Raw genomic sequence first — 18,882 nt, 5'->3', positions numbered from 1 at the left:
GAATAACACTAAAGAACAACTAAATCGGAGTTTCTAATGTTCTCTAGTGCTATAAATGGTTTGTTCACATCGCCAGTCTTTAAAGATTGGAGTAAAACAGACCCATATTTTCTATTATGATCAGTTGAGAAAGACAGGGTAGTAGTTGACAGTAGTTCTGTTAAATAACCAGCAGGGGGAGCTAGGTAGCTATCGTACTGATGACTCGGTCAAGCTGGTTTACCGTTTTGCTTTTTTGTGTGTGTGTGTTTTAGGAGAGTTCTGTGGAGCAGTTTGGGAAGATGTTTCAGAATGTCTCTCCTCTACTATCGGGTCTGCCCAACACATCCTCGCCATTGTCTAAATATGTCCCAAACCCTAAAACGTTATCAAAGGATATTAGAACCCCTTCATCGCCACCCGTACGCCAATCTATAGCCACTCCAAACCAACCGCGCTCTCTAAAATCTCTATCCAAATCCTCACAGAGTCCAGTGTTATCCCGCCGATACACCAGAGAAGTCACCTCTACCCGACCAGCCAGTAGAGCCTCTTCTACTACAACTTCCTCTAAATCTAATACCAGAAAGTCATCTTCTCCCGTGCTTTCCCCTGCGCTCACACCCAAACACAGCCCTACAGCCTCACCGTCACAAAAAATGACCGCCAAAAAGCCACTTCACACAAAGGCAACTGCCAAGAAACCCTTAAAGAACACAACCCCTCAAAGGGCCAGCCCTGCCAGACCCCCCAGTCACGTCTCCGACCAACATCCAAAGGAGGAAGAACAAAACGGCGTTCTGCAAGGTCCCGCCTCACCACAAACAGGTATTTCAAATCTGCAATTTAAGGCTGAAATCCGGGACGTTTCTGCATTGATAAGTCATTATTTTATCCATTTGAGACGTGATTAAACTGGCAGTGCTGTGAGATAGTTGGATGTAGGAGGCAGAGAGAAACAGATCTTTTGACACCTCTGGGGCTACAAACCAGGTGTAGCAGCCATTGTGGCTGGTGTGCCGTCAGCTCAGCAGTAAACAGTTCCCACCCTTGTAAAAATGGATGCTGGGACCAAAGCTAACACAGTCTAATGTATTACAAACTACATCAACCTATATGGGAACACTGTTGTACAGTAATATTGATTCAGTCAATCAAATCTTGCTTTATTCAGACACATAGGTCCATATTAAAAAAAAAACAATAAAAATACAACACAGGACAAGAACATAAAAATATAGCTAAAACAGCAGTTCACAAGTCCACAGTGATTAAAAACTATACAGACATTAGTTCCAGTGTTTCCAGAAACAAGAGGAGTAGCTTGTGTCACTTTTTGTAGGCTCAGTTAAGAAGATTATAATTACATTTTTTGAATCAATTAATCGACACATGAATTTGTACATGAAATTCCTCAACACAGCATAAAAAGTGAGAATGTTACTAGTCACAAACACATGACTTGCACTTGTCCATCTTGGAAGCTTGAGCAAGACTCTGGATGCATCATCATTATATGCTACCTGCAGCTTTTTCATTTTTGCTTTGCTATAGTTGCTCCACAAGTGGGCAGTATCTAGTGGAGTACAGTAGGCCCCAAAAAGAGCAGTTTTAACGTCATCTGTACACATATGGAATTTGCGTGCCAGCATATTGGCTTGTCCATACGGTTTGTAACACTGGCGCTGCACATCATCATCATCATCATCACATAAATCACTCCTGATGATGTGACCCAGATATCTTATTCACCACATTTAGTGCTTGGTCTGCCATGAAGAATGAAGGAAAATTTTGCTTCTGATCCTCCTTGGTTTTAGCAATCATAACAACACTCTTTTTAGAGTTAAATTTAATGCCATGGTGCACACCATAACTTGAGCAGACTCTGAGCCGTTGCTGTACGCCAGCACTATAAGGGGACAGTATGACTAAGTCATCGGCGTACATCAGATGGTTAATAAGCCTATCCCCACCATACAGCCAGTAGAAATCCATATACTAACTATACATATACATATACATATACAAAGAACAGGTGACAGTATTCCACCTTGTCAGACCCCATAGGTCATCTAACTTACATGGTTGATTGTCATTGTCATGCCCACATCAGCATCACATTTCAGTCTTTCCCTGTTTGGGTAGGAATGTGTTTGCCACTGTACCAGTGTTCAAAAACATTTCAACAGCAGTATACGGAGCCTGGAGAGTGTCTCCAGCCATGGTAAAGATGACTGGTAGTGTTATGGAACATGACCCCATGGTCCAGATGGATGAAATAACTGCTTATTAATGGAGAAATTCACGGATTTCAACTTCAAGAAACCTCCCTGGAGTCGCTTGATGTGATCATAAGCTGAGCTGTGATTTATCTTTTCACTGTCATCCAGTTATGCTGAGCCCAGTCACACAACACATCTCATCTTTTGTGTCTTTTCAGAAAGAGAATCTCCTCTGAAAGAAGTGATTGTTGACGATGCGGAGGAAAATATTTCAGAGAGAGAAGTCAGCTGTGACCCTTCGGTAAATACGGTGAGCACAGTGGCATTTGATAGTTGTTTGCGGCGTGATTTTTCTCTGATTACTTCAGAGAAATGCAGTACGTGCCCCAGTGTAGTAATGTAGTTGCTGTGGAGGCTGTGCAGTCTTGGTTTGGTTTGTGCACTCCAGGGCAGGAAGCGAAAGCGCTGAAGACTCGCAGACTTTTCCAGGAAAATGTGCACAGCTCAGCATGCTGAAGTATGTGTTTGTGACGCGTGTGCATGTACGTACTTGCGTGTTAGTGTGAGTCTGTGTGCGTGATTGTGGAAGCATTTTCCACTTGGTGAAACATTGAGGTGAAACGTTGAACCATCAATTTTAATTGAGTTTATTTTGTTCTTGGTCGCTCCAATTCTGTAACTGTCCCACTTTCTCTTGCTTTTCCAAGAAAGTGTGTAATGAATCTCCCCACTGTAGATTTAGAGATTAGGACTGTGCCTGCCAAAAAACAAAAGTTTAACACACTCACACACACACACACACACACACACACACACACACACACACACACACACACACACACTCAATGATTTGGAAAAGCTGGCAGCAGTGTTGCCATATTTATCAACATTTCCGTAGCCTCTGCTCAACCACGCTGTGATGTCTCCTACATTTTTCTGTGTTTTAGTGGGGCATCGTAGACCCCAATACTCTTTTCCTGACTAAGCTGTGTTGGGAAATAGTGTTGTGTGTATTTGCACCTGTATTTTCTGCAGGCGTGCATGCACCCTTCTGCACCAGCAATCCATGCGTGCTCATCTGGGTGCTGAAATGTGTGAAAGAAAATAACTGACTGAAATCAATTTGAGAAATTGCATGAATTCAATTTGTTAAAAAACAACTTGTACTGGTGTGATAAAGATTAAGTCATGTAGCTGTTGCATACCCCCTCTGTGCACCCTAATTAGCCACATCATGTTTCTTCTTCTGTCCAAATGGAGAAACAAAGACCCATTCTCTGTGTCAGCCTGGTTTTCTCCTCCTCTGACCAACATCTGTTTATTAGCTGTCAGGACATTTTTACCATCATGTCAGCCTGCCATGCAGCCATTTGCCACGACACTCGTTCTAAAACAGAGCAATTCTGTCTTTTTGGCTGTTCTCATCTTTTTCGTGTACCGTTGGAGAAAGGAGCACATTATTAAATCAGAGGAATCTATGAGGCATGCGCAAAATATGAATGGATGCATTCAGTCTGAGAGTGTCTGCAATAACACTGGTAAATTTTTAAAAAAAATTCTTTCCTCCATTTTGGCCTTCCATTTACACTAAGCCGGTGTTTTCGATCAGCGAAAATGGAGCTTTTCAAAAATGCTTTCCGAAGTGGGTGAATTTAAAAATATAAAATAATAATAATGGTCCGGTGAAGTTTGTTGTGAGGAACTCAGGGAGGACCCAAACGCAGGACACACAGACAGGATATGGTGAAACCTGGTTTAATGAGCAGAGGGGGGCAGTATAATGTGCTATCAAACCGACAGAGCGCATACAGGTGGATAAAGAGTTTCAGATACAGTTCAGGTTACCTGGAAGTCAGCCCAGAAACACGCGACAGAGCAGGCAAGGGCCAGGCCGCAAACACAGAGTTAAAAGTTCAGGCAGCAGAGTTCACGGGGGGGGGGGGGCGTCCGGGTAGCATAGCGGTCTATTTCGTTGCCTACCAACACGGGGATCGCCCGTCCGAATCCCCATGTTACCTCCAGCTTAGTCGGGCATCCCTACACACACGGTTGGCCTTGTCTGCCACCTCTGGTCAATCGGGGTGCCTATTCGGGGGGGACTTGGGGGAATAGCTTGATCCTCCCACGCGCTACGTCCCCCTGGCAAAACTCCTCACTGACAAGTGAAAAGAAGCGGCTGGCAACTCCACATGTATCGGGGGAGGCATGTGGTAGTCTGCAGCCCTCCCCGGATCAGCAGAGGGGGTAGAGTAGCGACCGGGACAGCTCAGAAAACTGGGGTAATTGGACAGGTACAATTGGGGAGAAAAAGGGGGGAAACCCCCCCCCCCCAAAAAAGGAAATTTTACAAGGAGAAGAACGCTGGACTTACTAGGCAGCAAAACACAAGACAATCTGGCAAGGAGACAGGGAAGCCAGAGGAGTATAATGCTGAGGAGCCAGTCAGGGAATTGGAAACAGGTGTGGAAAACACAGGGTTGCCTGGTGATAAAAGCAGGGGTAGGAACTGAAATGACAAGACAGGTAAGAAAACCAGGTAAAGATAGTGACTGAACTAAGAACAGACACAGTCGTAACAAAGCCGAGGTTTTTGAAAACCCTGACGTATGATTGTCATGTGATCGGCATAAAGCTGCCAGAGCTATCAAGTTGCATACGTGTGCCCAATGAAAGAGACTTAAATTTTCTATTGTTTTGGCGTTGTGATATGGATGATAAGCTTTTTGAAAACAATCAGAAAATGCTAGCCTGAACCGTCTACCCGTTTTTGCCAGTAGAACAGCTTTTTCAGGGCGGTCTATTCCGTTGCCTACCAACACGGTGATTACCGGTTCGAATCCCCATGTTACCTCCGGCTTGGTCGGGCGTCCCTACAGACACAATTGGCAGTGTCTGTGGGTGGGAAGCCGGATGTGGGTATGTGTCCTGCTCGCTGCACTAGCACCTCCTCTGGTCAGTCGGGGCGTCTGTTCGGGGGGAAGGGGGAACTGCGGAGAATAGCGAGAGCCTCTTACGCGCGACGTCCCCCTGGTGAAACTCCTCACTGTCAGGTGAAAAGAAGCGGCTGGCGACTCCACATGTATTAGAGGAGGCATATGGTAGTCTGCAGCCCTCCCCAGGTCGGCAGAAGGGGTGGAGCAGCGACCAGGATGGCTCAGAAGAGTGGGGTAATTGGTCGGATACAATTGGGGAGAAAAAGGGGGGGGGGTCCAAAAAAATAAACCCAGCTTTTTCAAATTTCTCCAGAGTAGTGTGGAGGGAGACCGTGGAGGTGCTCATGGTCTGCTGTTATATCCATACGTGGTGTTGTGTGCCTGAGCTGTTGGGGAAAGTGAAACAACCATCTGTTTTGCTGTTGATGTCTATGTTTTCATGGTGTAGTATGTCGCCCATAGTACTTCTTTTGTTCTCGTATGATCTTGTTTCATTTTTGTTCCTGTTTTGCTCCGATTCTTCCAGGAAAAGAAAAAAGGAAGAGCCACAAGGAGAGATTTAAAAGAGGCAGAGAGACCTGTTGAATCAACCCAGTCCAACCTGGAGGCCTCCACAGAACCTATGAGAAGCTCCAGCTCACAATCCATAAAGAATAAAGTCTTACTGCCGAAGAACCCAAAGAGTTCTAAAATACCCCAGGGAGCATACAAAGGCAAGGAGAACAGCACCAAACAGGTCAAGTCCTCAAAAAACAAATCTGAAACTGACAAACACGGTCAGAAAGAGCTCTCTCATATTACACCTGGGACACCAAAACACGATAACAGCAAACTGTCAGAATCAAACCAAAAAGCTCCCAGACATGTCCAAAGGATAGAGGCACACCAGAAAGTGCCTGAAGTGAGGGAAAGCACTTGGGGAATGGAAAATGTCAAAGAACCTGTTATAAAAGCCAGCTCTTTCACAAATAAACAACTCAAAGGGATCTCAAGATCCCCAGTAAGGGAGAAAACTCAGGCGTCACCCGTGGAAGTGAAAAGTCAATGTATGGAAAAGATATTGACTCACGCTGATGTCGGTGTCAATGGAGGTGAAGCGACCAAAGCATCTGTCAAAACAAAACGTCCGAATCTCAGAGGAAGTGAGCCACGGGAAGAGATCAGAACAGTGGAAGTCCCAAGTAAAACAGATGAATTCATGTCCTCTTCAACCCAGTTTCAAGACGAAGGGCAACAAATCAAATCTACTCCGAAAAAAGTTCAAAATAGACCACAAGGGGTAAAATCTGCACCAATAAAAGTTCAAAGCAAAGCCTTGGAATTAAAATCGTCACCAGTAAAAAGCAAATCAAAAGAAACTCTCGCTACAGCTGCTCAGGTTAAAAGCGTTAAACCCATAGGTGCTAAATCTACCCCTGCAAAGGTCAGAGGGAAACCCCATGTGGTTAAATCCACCCCGGTTGTTGTTCAAAGTAACCCTGAATATGGTACTCCAGTTAAACATAAAACCAAAGTAGATGGCCTAGAAAATGAGTCAGCCGTTTCCACCGGTGCTTCTCAGAATATCAAAAGCAAACCTGTGGACGAGCAGGAATCATCTGAAGTTGGCAGCACTGAGCTGAAAGGAAAAAAGAAGGCAAAGGAATCAAAACCTAAAATAAAAGAGAAAACAAAGGCGGTGGACGGGGAAGAAAGTGTGATGAAAGTTAAAGCTGAACATTACAAAAAACAAATCAAACCGACAGAATTCACGCATAGTGACATCGAGGATGGTTTGAAGGACACACCAGTGAAGGTGAGGAGCACGCTAATTGAGGTTTCCAGTCAAAACTTAACCCATGACGGTAAACCCAGCGATCTGGTAGGGGACTTTACGAGCTCGCAGAACAGAAAGCGGACAGATGGGATTTCTGTCGCCGGTGGCGAATCTGAACCACAGGAAGAAGATTTTCTCATTTCTTCTGACAAAGATAGCAAAGATAGACCAGAAATCTTAGGGGATGATTCTTGGGGTGTGACTGAAGATAACAAGCCAAGGTTGGAAGAGGTTATCGCCAGTGCCGTCTCTCTTCTTCCGGCTGCAGCAGCCCTGACCGATGCCGTGACAAGCGCGAGGGATTTCCACTCCGACAGCGACACGGCGGCCACTTCTCTGGCATCGCAGAGATCCAGTCGAGCCGAACGCTTCACAAAGCAGCGTGCAATCATCCAACCTTCCTTCTCCTCTCCATCACGTTCACTTTCAGCCTCCGAACCAAATGCGGTGGAGCAGAGCGGGAAGGCCAGCGATCCACCAGAATCCGGAAGTGCACAAACAGGAGACAGAAGCAGCAACGCCTCCTGGGATGACAACCCGAGTGACAGTGCCCCCTTGTCTGTTATGAGTGACAGGTCACAAGGTCAGACAGAGATAGGTGAGGGTGAGGGCAGCAAAGGCCAAAAGTCACAGACAGACGATGAAGACATTTCACAGACAGAGAGGAGCAGGGACAGCACTGACACGATGATTTCCCATCAAGATCACGATAAAGAGGAGGGTGAGGATAGTGAAATTAGCAAGGATCCAGACACAGAAGCAGAAAATGAGGGAGGAGAACAGGAGGATGAAGGAGAGGAGGGAGTAAGTGGGAGTGGTGTGGAGGATGAGGAGGAGAGAAGTGAAGGGAGCGATGAAAGCGATGTAGAGGAAGAAGAAAGCAGCAATTCTGTGAGTGGTGGAAAGGAGGAGGAGGAGGAGGAAACTAGCCAGGGAGAGGAAGGTGAGGAGGGAACAGTGTCTAGCTCTGACGGAGGAGAAGAAGAGGAGAGCGGTGAGAAGAGTTCCGACAGTGAAAGTGAGTCAAATGTCGAGGAGAAGGAGAGTGAGGAGGGAGAGAGTGACTCTGAAGCAAGCAAAACAGACAAGGAGGAAGAGGAAGGGGGGAGTGCGGATGAGTCGAGTGAAAGAGACAGTGAAGACGGGGAGGAAGAGGAAAGTGGTGGGGGATCGGTGAGTGAGAGTGAGGAGGGATCAGAGAGAGGGGAAGAAGAAGATGAGCAGGATGGTGAAGGCTGTGAAGACGCAGAGTCTGGGTCAGGCAGGAGTGAAGAGGAGAACAGTGAGGAGGAGGAAGAGAGGGAGAGCAGAACAGAGGATGAAGGGGATGACAAGGACTCATCCGAAAGCGAGGAGGAGGAGGAGGAGAAAGGGGAGGAAGAAGATAGTGAGGGTGAGGAGGAGGATGCGGAGGATGATGGGGGGACAGGTGAAAGCGAGGCAGAGGGAGCGGAAGATGATGATGATGAGAAACAGGATGAAGACAGTGGAGGGGATGAAGAAGATGAGGGAGATGTGGAAGGTGAGGCAGCTGAAGAGCAGGCTGAAACGGATGAGGAGGAAGAAGAGGAAGATGTCAACGAGGAAGAGGAAAGTGAAGCTGAAGACAAGGTTGGTGAGGAAGAGGAGGAGGAAGAGGAGCGAGAGGAAAAGAGCAATAGAAAAAAGGAGGTGACAGATGAGGGTGAGGAGGAAGAAAAAGAAAGTGAAGAGGGTGAGGAGGCAGAGGAAGAAGGCAGAGAAGGAAATGAACGAAAGAAGGAAAATATAAAGGGTTATGAAGATGCAGGGGTAGAGACTGATGGTGATGATGAGGAGGAGGAAGAGGAAGCAGTTGATGTAGAGGAAGATGAAACAAAGACTAACAGTGTTATGGCATCAGAGGATGGTGAAGATAAGAAAGAAAATTACATTAAAGAAGAACGGGAACATGGGATGGAACGTCAGAGAGGAGATCCGGAGGAAGAGGAAAACGCTGAGGGGAAGGGAGGAGAGGATAAGAGAACAAGTGGCAAGGATGAGGAGGGAGCTGACAAAAAAGAAGATGCCAAGGTGGAGAAAGATGACATTCAGGATGAGGGAAAAGAAGATGAGGAGGGAACGGATGAAGATGACGAAGAGGGAGATGAAGAGGAGGATGAGGATGAGGGAGTAGAAGAAGATGAGGAAGGAGAGGATGAAGATGACAAAGAGGGAGAGGATGAGGAGGGGGAGCACGAAGGAGAAGAAGAGGGGGAGAACGAAGGAGAGGATGAGGGAGAAGAGGAAGAGGAAGAGGAGGACAAATTTACAAATGTTGTACAAACTGAGAAGTTGGTTGAGGCTGAACTGGAGAGTGAAGAAGAGGAGGAAAGTGAGGAAGAGAACGAGAGAGAAAAAGGAGACAATCCGGCAATGGAAAGGGAAGAGGAAGCGGAGGAGGAAAATGATGAAGAGGAAGAAAAACAGGAGAAACAAAAAGAAAAGGAAAATGTAGAAGAAGAGGAAGACGTGGGGGAAGAAGAAGAGGAAGAAGAGGAGGAGGAAGAAGAGGAACAAAAAGCAGAAAAAGAGGAGGAGGGAGATGATGAAGAGGAAGAAAAGCAGGAGAAACAAAAAGAAAAGGAAAATATAGGGGAAGAAGAAGAGGGGGAAGAAGAAGAGGAAGAAGAGGAGGAGGAAGAAGAGGAACAAAAAGCAGAAAAAGAGGAGAAGGAGGGAGATGATGAAGAGGAAGAAAAGCAGGAGAAACAAAAAGAAAAGGAAAATATAGGGGAAGAAGAAGAGGGGGAAGAAGAGGAGGAAGAAGAGGAGGAGGAAGAAGAGGAACAAAAAGCAGAAAAAGAGGAAGAAGAGAAGGAGAAGGAGGGAGATGATGAAGAAGAAGAAAAACAGGAGAAACAAAAAGAAGAGGAAAATAAAGAGGAAGAAGAGGAGGAAGAAGAAGAAGGGGAAGAGGAGGAGGAGCAGGGAGATGAAGAAGAGGAAGAAAAAAACAAGAAACAAAAAGAAGAAAAGGAAACTAAAGAGGAAGAAGATGAAGAGGAGGAGGAGGAGCAGGGAGATGAAGAAGAGGAAGAAAAACGGGAGAAACAAAAAGAAATGGAAAATAAAGAGGAAGAAGAGGAGGAGGAAGAAGAAGAGGAGGAGGAAGAAGAAGAAGAACAAGAGGACCAAAAATCAGAAAAAGAAAATAAAGACGGAGAAGAAGACGAAGAGGAAGAAGAGGGGGAAGAGGAAGAAGAAGAGGTGAAATCAACCAAAGAGAAAAAAAGAGACGTTCAGAGTTTGCCTCCTAAAGTCATTCTCAGAGAGGATAAAGAAAAGCAGCAGCGAGAAAAACCTCAACCAGCTGCCAGAACTAAACTGCAGACTTCAGGGCGGAAACAAGGTGGCGGCTCTCCGGACTCCCAACAGTTCTGGAACAATGTTCTGCCTCAGTATCTGGACCTACAGTGAAATAAAAAAGTCCAGTTCACAGCCGCACTTTTACTAAAACCTATAAAACGACAAGATGGATGGCAGAGTTTACAGGAGCCGGAGAGAGAAGTCGACTTTCATATGTAGCATTGGTGCACAGTAGCAGGAAGACCCAGAGGTCCGACAGAAAGTCCTACAAATTGGAGGTTGCTAACCTCGCGAAGCCAGCCTAAATCTTGTGAGCTAAGTTTTCGTTATGTGTGTTATTAGTCTGGAAAGCGTCCATTGAGAGTCGAGTGAGTCCGGCACTACGGGGAGCGGTCTAGATGATGGAGCAATAAGCAATTTAAAGCTGAAGCTTTGCTAGAGCATAAACGAGTGAAGTGAAATTCCTGGGCTGGCTTTGTGAGGCTAGAAGGTTGCAGGTTCAACCCCGATATGCCAGTGTTTCCAGCTACATATGTGGGTCCTGTCAAAGTGTCCTTGTTTAAGACACCAGACCCAGACCTGGTCCATCATTTTTAACACGCTCTAGAATAGTGGTTCTCAATCAGGTCCTTGGGTACCACCAGTACTGTTGGTTTTCTATTAATTACATTAACCTGTTGCTCCAGTAACTCCAGCGTGCTTATCTTGTTCAGCCCTGGAACAACAGGTGAACTCTATGAACTACCTGACAGAATAGAAAACCAGTGCGGTCCCTGAGGGAAGTAGTTGAGAACCAGTCATCTTGTAAAACATCACCTTAAAATGTAAATGCCTATAATGTAAACCTAAATCAGACTTACGACGTAATGAAATGAAAATATCGGTCGGTGTGGATTGCAGAACTTCATGACGTTTCCATTCACCGCTGTTACTTAACTCCTTGACTTTTGTGAAGTTGAACCAAAGATATGGTTTCATGATTCTTTTTAACTTATAAGTATTGTCATCATAAATGTGACTGCTGTTTTCCATGGTCTTATTGGCCTACATGTGTTTTGCGCTTCTGACGTTTAATGGTTGCCTTGTCTTTCTCCAGATGTTGAATGTTGTATTTTATGGATCTGGTCGTAGCTCAATCAAGATTTTCTTGCGTATTGTAGAGAAGATAGTTACACACTTGTTGTTTTGGAGCTTCACTATATCTGCCTCATGTGGAAGAACAAGGCAGGTTGTGGCTTAAGGGCAGAGATAAAACAGAACCAGAGGACCTTTACCAACAAATAGTACAGCAATAAGTAAAACTCAGGTTTAGCCATGTCTTATTGTTTGGCAGTGGGGAAGGTACAGACACAACAGTGCTGTTGACTGATTCTGAATGAATCTCTGGGATTTGAATACCAGTGCAATTGTCCGTATAACCATGCAAATCCTGATCCCTGAAAGTGAGAGATCGGATCAGTATTCCACAAATTTAATGGCGTCCATAAATCTGGTGTCCGTAAGTTAAACAAGAAGAACAGTCTTCAGGGTTGTTGCTTTAAAATTCAGTACATAGGCCTATATGTCTTTATTTTTATGCGTATGCAACAAGAAGTTCACTATCTTAATGCTGGACTGCCCACAATAGTTACTAATGGCTGCACTTAATGTGTCTGGGTAGAAGGGGGGGTTTCACAGATGGGGTTTTATAGCAATGAAGAAGTGTTGAAATCTTAAAAACTACAATTAATTCCATATATACACATAAAAAAACACTTAACGACTTGTTCTTATGTAAACAACAGTTAAACAAGGAAGGAAAAACACAGAGACAGGCTTACATTCCCCAAACTGACTTTAACTGCCACTTCAAAAACAGGGGTAGGCCAAGTCTTCAGAGCCGGGTGGGGACAGGTAGACCATGAAAGAGATGGGTAACAGGGTTTGTCCCATTGTCCCAGTCCTTGTTTGACCTTAGAGGAACATTTTGTGCCCTAGCCAGCAGGCATCACAGCTGGGTGCATGATTTATGTAATTACTGATTGAGAGCCCGGTGCACAGTTGCTTAACACACCTTTCCGGTTCCTTGTAAGGACGAAGAACACTTCAGCTCCTTCATGTGTGGACTTGCTGCTGTACAAACTTCAGAAAGATGACAGCCTGAGTTATTAATCAATTAACCAAAGATTAGTCTTTCACCAACCCTCTACCTTCACTTAAGGCTAGGGTAGGCAATTTATTGTAGATACATTTTTGTTTGTTGAAATTGGCTTTACATCCCGACAGCAATCAATAAATCAAATGCTTTGACGAAAGAAAGAAAAAATCCATTATCTGTGGCTTTTGCAGACCTGCAATAAGCCCGTCCAACCATTTCGTGTGGCCCACATGAACCGATTGGACGGCCTCCCTGCCTGTCTACATACCTACCTGCCTGCTTGCGCCCACTGTGCCCGTGCACTCATTGCACGTCACCAGAGACTTCCACAAGGCTAGGCAAGGCTAAAGCTAGCGAGCTAGTCACACAGGAATGGCAGAGAAAGTACAGTAGTCAGGCAAGGGGTGTTCATGTGTTTTGGGGGAGTGGCTTTGGAGGGAGGCCTGAAGAGGGGCTGGGATTTTCTCAGTTGGACACTTTCAAAATCTAGCTTACTCTTGCTGGTTTCTCCAAAGTTGCCTACCCCAGCTTTAATTCTGTGTGTGTGTGTGTGCGTGTGCATGTGTGTGTGTGTGATATTCATATTGTGAAATGCTACGTTTGTTGCCTGATCCATCCATCCATCCATCTATTATCCATACCGGTTATCCTGCTCTCAGGGTCGTAGGGGATGCTGGAGCCTATCCCAGCAGTCATTGGGCGGCAGGCGGGGAGACACCCTGGACAGGCCGCCAGGCCATCACACAGGGCCCACACACACAGTCGTTGCATCCATTTCCATATTCAATCTGACATTAGCTCCACTCTGACCAATTTCCGCGGGGGGGGGGGGGTTCGATTTGCCCTAACCAAACACTAGAGACCAACGTATCCGCCTGAATTTAACATCATTTTAAGTCAACACCGCTGCGTAGCCATGCCAATATACTGGTTTTGCTGGGGTTTTAAGAGTGGAGCAGAGCGAGTTAAAAACAAACTACATCGCCGGGCGAAATATGTTTAATCGGTTTGGAACGGCCTCGACAGCGACGTCTCGACATTGTTGTTATTACTCCTCCTTGGTTCCGCTGCACAGCTCGACAACGCTTGCCAACAACGTTAGTCCCGCCCGTGGCGCTGATTGGCTAATTGCTAGTACCCCCGTGGCGCTCATTGGATAATCGCTTTTTCAACTGGGAAACCGCTGGTTCATGTCATGATGCCATGCAGACCGGAATCAGTCAACTCGGCGGATTGGGCGAACTCAAAGGTCTGGACCCAAGCAACTGTGTTTGCTTTACGCCAGACTTAACGGGACCCCTGGCTTCCACAAAGCTCCTCTTTAGACATTATCCCCAAAGGCTTGGGGGGGGTGGTGGTCATCAATGGGCTTTTTTTTTCTTTTTGCAGATGTGAGGCGAGCGCAGACGTTCCTCTTAGTTAGCAGTGCTTGGTGCCTTGGAAACTCTCCCATGCCGTCCATTTTGCCCCGTCTCTGTCTTGTTGTCGAATCAGGAACGATGACCTTAGCTGAGGCCAGAGAGGTCTGCAGTTCTTTAGGTGTTGTCCTGTTCTGGTTTTTTTTTTTTCCACTTACTAGATGAGCTGCCACTACGCCCTTGGAGGAATTTTGGCAGGCCGGCCACTCCTGTGAAGATTCACCACTGTTCCAGGTTTTCTCCATTTTTAGACAATGGCCCTCACTGTGGTTCGCTGGAGCCCCAGAGCCTTAGACATGGCTCTGTAACCCTTTCCAGGCTGATGTAGCTCACCGGCGTTTTCCCCTCATCTCTTCTGGAATGTCTGTTGATGGCAGCATATAGTGTGCTGCTTGTTGAGACCTTGCAGCCTACCTAACGCCGGTGGGAAGGTTTTATACAAGTCCTGTTTAGATTCAGCGGGACTGGCAGGAAACAAGCCTGTGTGTGTCTGCTCTAACTGGAGCCAATGATCAATTACATTTGCTTATTGAATAACTTGGTTGTTGAATAACTAAGGGGCAAAATACGTCACTTAGTTTACTTACAACTTTCACACAGGACCAGTTGGTATTGGATAACTTTTTTTTGCTAAATAAATAAAATGATTTTAAAACTGAGTTTTGTTGTTTACCCGAGTTGTCTTTGTCTTATATTACATTTTGTGTGAATATCTGAAACAAATAAATGTGACGAATATGCAAAAATAGTGGAAATCGGGAAGAGGCAAATACTTTTTCACAGCACTGTACACACACACACACACACGTATACTTTTTATCTACTCTCTCTCTCTCTCTCTCTCTCTCTCTCTCTCTCTCTATATATATATATATATATATATATATATATATATATATAATCATCATCATCGGCGGTCACTTGGGGTCGAGTATGACTGTCCTCCTTCTTGGTCCTTGTGGGTCTTCAGGTGGGCGAAGAGGCCGATCCTGGAGCTGCATATTTTGGTGCAGTGTGGGCAGGGGTGGGTGGTGGTAGTCCTGGGATTGGTTTGGGCCTTTTTGGTGGAGACTCCCTCCTTCCTGAGTCTGCGCTTGTCTTCTGCAGCACGGCGGAGATCATTATTATACAGTGCAGCTCCTTACGGACAAGTTTTCTCCAGGTCGCCCTGTTGGTTACTGTGTCCTCCCAGGTCTTCGGGTCTGTGTGGCATTTTTTGATGCTCGTTTGGATGTTATCCTTGTACTTTTTCTTTTGACCTCCCGGGGCACCTTGTCCTGTGAGAAGCTGGGAGTATAGGACTTGTTTTGGGAGGCGAGAGTCAGGATGACATGGCCAGTCCATCTGAGCTGGTGTTGTGCGACGGTGGCAGTGACAGCGGGAATGTTAGCCTCCTCCAGGACGCTGGTGTTGCTGCGTCTATCTTCCCAGGTGATCTTGAGGATTTTTCGGAGGCACCTCTGATGATGTGCCTCTAGTGCCTTCAGGTGCCTGCTGGATGTGGTCCAGGATTCTGATCCGTACAGTAGGGTGGGCAACACTACCCCTCTGTAGACCAGAATTTTCGTCCTTGCCTGGAGGTCGCGGTTTTCAAAGACCCTTTTCCTCAGTCTTGAGAAAATCCCACTGGCACAACTGAGGCGGTGGTGTATTTCCTCATCAATATTAGCTTTGGAGGATAGGAGGCTTCCGAGGTATGTAAAGTGGTCCACATTTTCCAGTCTGGTTTTGTCAACATAGGTAGTTGGGGGTGGAGCAGGGTTATTTGTGTTGGGTGGTGTCTGGTTGAGGATCTGAGTCTTTTTTATGTTAAGGGCCAGACCAAGCTGCTTGTATGCCTTGGCAAAAGCATCCAGAATGCACTGTAGGTCCTCCTCTGAATGGGCCACGAGGGCATTGTCATCAGCATACTGCAGCTCCATGATGGATATGGTGGTGGTTCAGCTTTTAGCCCTGAATCTGTTGATGTTCGGGAGTTGTCCGTCGGTTCTGTACATGATTCTGACTCCTTGTGGCAGGTGCTTTACCCATAAGATGGAGGATAGCAGAAATGAAAACGGAGAACAGGGTAGGAGCAAGGACACCGCCCTGCTTGACTCCAGTGTGAACCCTGAAGGGCTCCGTTTCATCTCCACTGCCACTGAGTACTGTGGCTGACATATGAAAATACACACACACATATACACACACATATATATATATATACATACACATATATACATACACATATATATATACATACACACACACATATATATATATATACATACACATATATACATACACACACATATATATACATACACACACATATATACACATATATATATATACATACACACACATATATATACATACACACACACATATATATATATACATACACACACACACACACACATATATATATATATATATATATATATATATATATATATATATATATTGTAAAGCGCATGGATAAGTAAACACAAAGGCTAACGTGTCGGACCCTTTAGTCGAGCGGTTAGCGATGTCTCCCGCGGTGTGGGCAATACAGGTTCGCGGTCGCCCCCCGAATTTGCTACAATACACACAAATATATATTTATTTACACACACACACACACACACACACACACGTGTGTGTATATTTTGTGTAGTTTAGCTGCACATCCCTTTTTAATACTCTTACCATTTGTAACTAAAAAAGTACAGTTATTTACACTAGGAGACCAACATGTAGCCGTGACGGCTCCTGTGTGGAAAATGTAGAAAAACGTGCTCCTCCTGGGCCTCCATTTTTGGGTGTGTATAGTTCGGAATGCGATATTATGAACCCTACATAGCCCTCGCCAAAATCCCGTACCCTGTCCCAAATCTCGCGAACGGACGCCGGATTTCCGCTGCGTTGCTAAGGAAACAATCAACTATCAACTCGGTGCGAAGCAAAGCTAACGTTAGCTACCTTCAATTTTGTAATTTTGTATTTTTCGCAATTTTGGACAGCTGGCTGCTTTTGTAATTTTGGACTGCTGGCTGTCAACAACAGAACGGAGGTAAGTAACGTTAGTTGTCTGAACATGAACATATATCTAATAAATAGACTTTCTCACATTTAAGAAAGCTGATCAGTAAGTTGTTACCTGTGTATAAATGTAAAAGTCATATTACTACAATATAGGAGCTCGTTTTGTTTGTAGTCATGATAAGGGGTGAAGTATCCTATGCTCAAACGTGGAGCAAGCAAAGATTGAGTTAAAAACGTTAATGTTGATTGTGGATAACTTAGACAGGTTAAATTGTGGGTGTACAGCGTTTCCTTGATGAGCGCTAACCCCATAACAACATATTTTCGCGTTGCTACGGTGGCGCACACGTGACAAAGCCAGAAACGGGATTTTGGCGAGGCCTATGTAGGGTTCATAATATCGCGTTCGGAATAGGCACAAGGGAATGAATGTAGTCCACTAGGGCGAAAGAAATGTGTGTTACACGTGTGTTACACGTGTTACATGTAGTGATACATGTAGTGTTACGTGTTACATGTAGTGATACATGTAATGATATATGTGTTACATGTGTTACATGTAGTGATACATGTAGTGTTAAATGTGTTACATGTAGTGATACATGTAGTGTTACGTGTTACATGTGGTGATGCATGTAGTGTTACATGTGTTACATGTGGTGATGCATGTAGTGTTACATGTGTTACATGTAGTGATACATGTAGTGTTACGTGTTACATGTGGTGATGCATGTAGTGTTACATGTGTTACATGTAGTGATACATGTAGGGTTACATGTGTTATATGTAGTGATACATGTAGTGTTACGTGTTACATGTAGTGATGCATGTAGTGTTACATGTGTTACATGTAGTGATACATGTAGTGTTACGTGTTACATGTGGTGATGCATGTAGTGTTACATGTGTTACATGTAGTGATACATGTAGGGTTACATGTGTTATATGTAGTGATACATGTAGTGTTACGTGTTACATGTAGTGATGCATGTAGTGTTACATGTGTTACATGTAGTGATACATGTAGGGTTACATGTGTTATATGTAGTGATACATGTAGGGTTACATGTGCTATATGTAGTGATACATGTAGTGTTACGTGTTACATGTAGTGATACATGTGTTACACGTAGTGTTATATGTAATGTTACATGTGTTACATGTAGTGTTACACGTGTTACATGTAGTGTTACACGTGTTACATGTAGTGTTGCGTGTTACATCTAGTGATACATGTAGTGTTACGTGTTACATGTAGTGATACATGTGTTACATGTAGTGATACATGTAGTGATACATGTGTTACATGTAGTGTTATATGTAGAGTTACATGTGTTACATGTAGTGATATTATAGGGCAAAAAAATCACATATAATCATGTCGCAAATGCCCCATCCCTTCCATCCTTTTTACAATCCGATGTGCACGATTCCCCGGCCGTGCACGCGCTTCCGGCTAGGCTAGGCCTCTCTCTCTCTCTCTCTCTCTCTCTCTCTCTCTCTCTCTCTCTCTCTCTCTCTCTCTCTCTCTCTCTCTCTCTCTCTCTCTCTTGCTCTTGAGGAAACTCCTGCCGTCCGTCTCTCTCTTTGTGGAGCAAGAGGCGGGTCTTTGGAAAAGTAGGAATGCGCTGGAAGTTTTCCTGCAGGCTGCCTCCACATGTTGAAGAGTGAATATGGACATCTGGCCGCTGGTCCTCGTGTTCGTCCAGTTCTGCTCCTGCTCGGGTTATGAAGGTAGGACCAACTGGCAAGAGCCCAAATTCACTCATTTCACCATTTAACCCTCATTGCGTCCAGAATGGTTCTGAAACAAACGGCCTCTTTTTCTTCATTTTTGTTTTCCGGAAAAGTATTTAAAATTAATAATATAGGCTTGAGGGAGCTTTACTCGGTCTTACCTCGGAGCTTTGGCTGTTCGTGCTGCGGGGCAAGACGCACGGAAAGCCTCTCATGTGAGCCGCAGATCTCCGGTGCACCGCATTTCTGTTTACGTGGAGGGGGTGAACGCGGGGGGAGTACAGTGTGCATCTGGGGGACG

At 45.1% G+C, this 18,882-nt stretch overlaps 2 protein-coding genes across 3 annotated transcripts in view; both read left to right on the top strand.

Moving 5' to 3' along the window:
• The window catches only part of LOC130121026 (uncharacterized), a 13,419-nt gene extending 3,028 nt beyond the window's left edge, over window positions 1-10,391 (top strand). The window contains exons 2-6 of the mRNA XM_056289861.1: window positions 2,423-2,514; window positions 5,664-5,913; window positions 6,634-8,340; window positions 8,590-9,251; window positions 9,423-10,391. Coding sequence (XP_056145836.1) covers window positions 2,423-2,514; window positions 5,664-5,913; window positions 6,634-8,340; window positions 8,590-9,251; window positions 9,423-10,391 — 3,680 coding nt within the window. The remainder of the gene's footprint in view (window positions 1-2,422; window positions 2,515-5,663; window positions 5,914-6,633; window positions 8,341-8,589; window positions 9,252-9,422) is intronic.
• Window positions 10,392-18,462: 8,071 nt separating this feature from the next.
• The window catches only part of srpx (sushi-repeat containing protein X-linked), a 34,511-nt gene continuing 34,091 nt past the window's right edge, over window positions 18,463-18,882 (top strand). For both annotated transcript variants that reach the window (XM_056289966.1, XM_056289965.1), the window contains exon 1: window positions 18,463-18,578. In XM_056289966.1, the coding sequence (XP_056145941.1) occupies window positions 18,518-18,578 (61 nt within the window). In that variant the 5' untranslated portion in view covers window positions 18,463-18,517. The remainder of the gene's footprint in view (window positions 18,579-18,882) is intronic.

This window comes from Lampris incognitus, chromosome 11 (assembly GCF_029633865.1).
Source record: "Lampris incognitus isolate fLamInc1 chromosome 11, fLamInc1.hap2, whole genome shotgun sequence".
Classification (NCBI taxonomy): Eukaryota; Metazoa; Chordata; class Actinopteri; order Lampriformes; family Lampridae; genus Lampris; species Lampris incognitus.
This window is presented reverse-complemented; position numbering and strand designations above follow the sequence as displayed.